This window comes from Vitis riparia, chromosome 3 (assembly GCF_004353265.1).
Source record: "Vitis riparia cultivar Riparia Gloire de Montpellier isolate 1030 chromosome 3, EGFV_Vit.rip_1.0, whole genome shotgun sequence".
NCBI classification, from domain to species: Eukaryota; Viridiplantae; Streptophyta; class Magnoliopsida; order Vitales; family Vitaceae; genus Vitis; species Vitis riparia.
Window position 1 is genome coordinate 11,401,399 of NC_048433.1, and position 6,024 is coordinate 11,407,422.

The 6,024-nt window shown below is 30.8% G+C and overlaps 1 protein-coding gene across 1 annotated transcript; it reads left to right on the forward strand.

The window, feature by feature from the left end:
- The first annotated feature begins 3,970 nt into the window (after positions 1 to 3,970).
- LOC117910831 (protein FLOURY 1-like) lies at positions 3,971 to 5,272 on the forward strand. The gene has a single exon (XM_034825003.1). It carries the CDS (start codon positions 4,072 to 4,074, stop codon positions 5,029 to 5,031), a length of 960 nt encoding a protein of 319 aa, XP_034680894.1. The 5' UTR covers positions 3,971 to 4,071; the 3' UTR covers positions 5,032 to 5,272.
- The last annotated feature ends 752 nt before the right edge of the window (positions 5,273 to 6,024 follow it).

Below are 6,024 nucleotides of genomic sequence, written 5' to 3' on the forward strand. Positions count from 1 at the left end.
CAATTTCAAATTCTTTGTGATCAGAGGGTGGTATTGCTACGAACACTTGATCCTACTAAACATGATGTCTTTTTGGAAAATGAAGCTGCATAGAGATGGACTTCAAGCAATCAAGTTCTAGAACTCTAACAAAAATATAACCCTAGTGGAACAAATTAATTAAATTAAATTAAACGCCTATGGAAGAAGAACTAGTAATAAAATTGCTTTTCATTTATTTAATTTAAATAAAAAATTAAATGTTTGATCCTGTGTACTATATTTAACCTTTTTGGGTTTACCAAATGATGTCCATTACTTGTGGGAATATGTTAGAAACTAGTGAAATCATTATTAACCATTTGTTTTGTGGTCCTAATATATTCTCTAAGATGGACATTTAAGTATCTATTTTATCCATTATTCTGCATGAATAGAGGAGTTGTTTGGAAATATTTTTAATGATGTAAATTTCCTTTTATTACCATTGTATCTTGCCACAATCTTCCAAAGTGAAAATGATAGAGAATGAATGAGTTTTGTGTTGTACTTCAAGCTATCTGAAAGTTTCTCAAAAAAACTTACACTTCACTTCCAAGAAAATATCAGAGTAAGGACTCATTTGTAGCTTTTTGCTTTTGACCTTTGTTGTGAGTTTGAAAAGCATAGTTTTTAATACAGCAAAAATACTTAAAATGAATAATTTGCCCATGTGGATAGTTCAGGAGAAACTGCTCTTTATTTCAGAAAGGCTTATAGGTCTATTTATTGGCCACATTTTATTAATTAGTCTGTGACCTTGTTTCTTTCTATCATAGAGGTTAATTGATGATGAAGTAGAGAGGGTAAGAGGTTTTGTTGTCGATATAATTGCACCATTTAGGGAAAGACTAAAGATACTGTGCTGACTAGTAAATATGGAAGATCTTCATTGGAGTGCAACTAAGAGGAAGCTAATGAATGCCTACAACTAAAAGTTTGTTCTATCGCGTCCTCAACATGAGTTTTACTTGGTAAATTTTAGTCCAACTTTTCATACATCATTAATATAATTTGTACCATTTTCTAAAAAAACAAATCATTGCATTTGAATTTCACATGGGATAAAACAACACTAGTGCATATATAAATATGCATATGTGCTTTACAAAAATTTTCTAGCAACTCTTATAGGGGGAAAATTATTTCGAGATTGATTTGGACATGCACAGATTCAATTACTTTTCTAGGAAAGGTTTTAGAGAAACCTAAGTGCTTTGTTTCGATTCAATGGAAGATCCCTCTATATTTCTGAAAACCGAGATTACAAGATGGGGAAGAAGATGTTAAAGAGCCAAAAACTTTACATAAAACAAGTCAAAAGGAAGATTGGGACCAACCTCAACCTTGATGCTTTGCAGCTCCAACAATGTGTCTCTCGTAGTGGCTCACTAGTGGGGCTAGGGTTTGAAGAGAAAAGCTGGACAGAGTAATCACAGGATGGGAAGCAAATGGGAAAGTAAACAAAAATAACATAAAAAATGGTCTTTGTGCTTATGTGGACAGATGAGGGCTAAGGTTTGAACAATTATTTTGGATAAAGCCCAGTTTTAATATTAAGTTTGGGGAGAAGCCCATTTTGGCCCAAAACTCAACAAACCTACTTCCTCTGAGCTTGCCTACAAAAGTCTCCTAAAATGTGGTAAAAAGGTGGCCCCAAAATAGCCCAGTCCTCAAGACCCAAAATGAGGGTCTACAACTGGTAATGGATTTTTCACAATTTTTAAAGAAAAAAATTGTGAAAAAATGATAGTTGATAAAATTATAGCATTGTGTGTTGCTTCACCAAAAGCACCATATCATGATTTATCTTAAATTCTTGTCTTAAAAACACAATTTCAATGCATTTATTATTGTGAAGTTGTGGTTTTCTATTATTTTGAACATACAATTTTAGTATGTTATCATGAAATTTTGGGTTCAATTCATCCTCTCTTTTTTTTTTTTATCTATTTTTTATTATATTTTTATTATTATTTTATTATTATTATTATTATTATTATTATTATTATTATTGATGCACCAAATGTTGGATGAGAGAGGATTACGAGTATAATTCACTCTTTTTCTCTTTTATAGGTTGATATCTATAATTGCATACCCAATTATTTTGATTTACTACTGCACAAATGGAAGCATGTTCTTTGATTGTGCATTTCAATGACAGTTCATTTTTATAAACGAACCACATTATCAAATGGATTAAAGTATCTGTACACACAATTGTTTTTTATATTTATTAAAGTTATATATTATTATTTTCAATTTAAATATATTTTAATAAATATTTAATATTTTATACTGAAATTGTGTCTCGAAAGCATAATTCCATTAAAATTATATATACAAGTTACAATTTTAGTAAAATATATTAAAAATCCAAAGTGTGATGGATTTGAAAATATTTTGAAAGTGCACTATTTAAAAAAAAAATTAAATTAAATTATTTTATTTAAAAAAAAAAAAAGCCCACCAGGGTGGCTCGTATATTTTTTTTAAAGCTGGTAATTAATACTTGATAATAATGTCCTTGTGGGATTTATACTTGATAATACTAAAAAAAAATTAAACAAATTCCACCGTGTATCACGGCCAAGGCTGTAGCTGTGACCGTTTGTCATGACAGCCAACCATTACCTGCTGTTATCCGTGGACACGTATTCATCTACATATTCCCAATGGCCATCACAATCGACCCATATTATGTTTATATCCGCCCACTATTTCCTCGTGGCGTTTTCCGATTCCCAATATCTTCACGCAGGCCGAGACGGATTGGCTGCCACGTCACCTAATTAAGAAGCAAAACCTAAAAAGCCTTCAACATTTGTTTAGCTATAAAACATAATTAAAAATCCTATTTATCCTCGAATTACCTATTTCTTACTGATTACATAATTAATTATTATAAATTTTTATCATATTAATAAATTATGATATTTTAAGATATTTAGATCATGTTAAATTGTTATTATTATTATTGTCTAATTATTAATTTCTTATTAATTAGATAATTGATTATTATAAAATTTGTATCAAAAATTATTTTATCTAGTATGAAAAACACACACGAGATGTTATTGACCGTTGAGATTTTTAATTCAATTGATTCATAGAAACTAAAAAATATATAAAAAGAACACACGAAAATAAAAAAATTTTACCTCGCATGAATTATAATTAACTAAATATGAAGAAAAAATATACTGTTACTATAATGCAATTACAACGTATCACCATAGAAATCATATTTTACCAAAACAATAACTTAGAAACTTAATAATTTTAAAAAGATTTATAAAAATTTTATATTTTAAATTTAAAAATATTTGAAAATATTTTCCTTTCAAAATTTAAATTCTTTTCCAAATTCCTTAAAAGATTTGGAAAGATTCTCTCTTTAAATTCTTAATTTAAATTTTTTTTAAAATTAAATTTATTATTTGGAAAGATTTTTTTTTTTTTTTAATTCTCAATTTAAAATTCTTTTCAAATTACTTTTGCTTTTAATTTTTATATTTATGTCATTATTATCAAATAATTCAATTATCATGTTTAATCCGGACTTAATTATGCACCAACCTTGTATCTTCGAAGGCGTGTAAACTAGTCTAATACACTAACATTTATGATATAAAAAAAAAAAAATTGATTTTATAGGGATTTTTAATATTTAAAAAATAAATAGATTTAATACTTACCAAACAACTTAATACTTTTTAAACCCAAATAAAAACCAAATCATATAAATAATTAATGACATTTAGTTCAATTTAAATATAAATCAAATTAAGGTTTATTAATGGTCGACTAAAGAATCCGGCTGACGTGGCACGGTCGATGCAAAACAAAAAAATAAAAAATAAATAAATAAAATCTTATTTATTTATTATTTTGGAATAAAGGGTACCCAACTCATCCACACCCTACGGTTATCCCAATTCCTCCCCAATGTGCATGCCCACTGGAGAGAAGTAGAACAGTGGCACATAGAGAAGCTTGAATGAAAACTTCTTCTATCTTCAGTGAAATTCAAAGATTTTAGATTATTTGATGTATGCTCCTTATACCCACATGCAGATTCTGTTTTACTTTTGTTTGTTACTGATATTTGGCTCTGTTCTTCATTTCTATAAGAGGTTTTTGCACATTTTTCTGGGGTTTCTGATGATCGATTGCGCTCCATTTTTTAAGTTCTTGTGTCAATACAGTGGGTTTGGATGTTGGTTTTTGGTATTTGGGCGTTTCCCACAGGTTTGTAATCATTTAGGACTGTTCTTGATGCTTGGCCTGGGGTTCAAGGTTTTGCCATGTGTGCATCGTTTCAAGAGTTTGATTCAAATTTTCCGTGAATTTGGAGCAAAGTCGAGTGTTCTGAAAAATGGGTTCAATTCAAGAAGTGGTATTGATGAAGTTTGTGGAACTAACGTTTTGTCCTGCAAGTGGGGTGCATTGAAACTCTTGATGAATTCAAACCCACCAAGAATTGACAATTTTGTGGAGAACAAAGTTCTTGTAGAGGATGTTTCAGAGGAAATTGATGATGATGGTGGTGGTGAAGAAAAAGAATGTTATGTTGAAGATGATGAAATCGATGTAATAGAATTGAGGAAATTGATCAAACTTGAGCGGAACAGAGCAAATGCCGCAGTTTTGGAGCTTGAAAAGGAAAGGGTGGCAGCTGCATCTGCAGTAGAGGAGTTAATGGCAAAGATCTTATGCCTCAAAAATGAGAAGAACTCAATTGAAATTCAATCCAATCAAAACCGTAGATTGGCTGAACTGAAGCAGCAATATGATGATGAAGTAATTCGGTATTTGAAGTGGATTATAATGAACTTAGAAGATCAATTAGAGTTTTGTGGGGAAAAATTGGATTCACATGGGAAAGATAATGAGATGGATCAGTATGGAGGTGATGCAGATGCAAGTTATATCAGGTCAAGAGTCAAAGATGGTCGTGATGATGTACTAATTAGCTCACTTGAGAGGCATTCATCTGCACCACTGTAAGTTCTCAAGGTTTTATATATTAATACAGTGAGGAGCTTGTATTCCACTTTTACTTAGTTATAACCCAAGTGAACACAGCCATTTGAAATTAGAGATATATAGCTCAACGGTGTAGCTTGATTTGTATCCATGTAATTCCTGTAAATTCATATTGCCATGGAAGCATTTCATATGAAACAATTAATAGGAACTAACAAAGACAGGCTGTGTTATCTGAAATTGCAGTGTTCCTTTTGTCTGATCACTTTTTCTTGGTAGTACTGGATTGAAATTTTGCAGTATCTATCAGATGCTCCTAGCTAAACTAACTACTTGTGCTCTATGTGAACAAAGGTACTGGAATAGTTTATTCTTGTAGTTTCAATGCACCAATACCACTCCAAAGTTGCCCTAGTTTACTTTAATGAAAAATATAATCTTGAAAAATGGCAATCCTTATGCTGTTAGATGGAGCCTGTTTGGTTATGATATATTTTCCCTTTTGGGAAAATGGACTCCTTGGTGTTTGGGAAAAGAAAACCCGGGAAATTGTATCAGAAAACCCTAATTGCTATTTTGTTCTTGCATCTGCCACTGTAGATACTCTTTTTGATAACAGTTGTGCACTTCTTGGAAATGCTGGAATATTTCGTGTTAGAATGCCATTTTCCAAGCAATGGGATGTAAACAAACAGCCTCACCCATTTGGTAATGTGCAATTTATTCATAAATATAGCTTTGGATATATGATCCCACCACTGTGCAGTCTCATCCATCAGTATGAATACATACGGTTTTCCCCAATTGTATTTTCTTCCATTATAGGTGGAGCCTAAGATGATGTTGCCTTCCTTAATATACAGACATCATAGTATGTTAATTTCATGATGTTAATCTTATTGTGCTGTAAACAGAATGATACAATGTGTCTGTCAGAATTGTCTCTGGGATTTGATTTTCTAAAATACCGAATGGATCTCTCTCTTTTTTATTTTGTTCACTGATGGGCAGAAT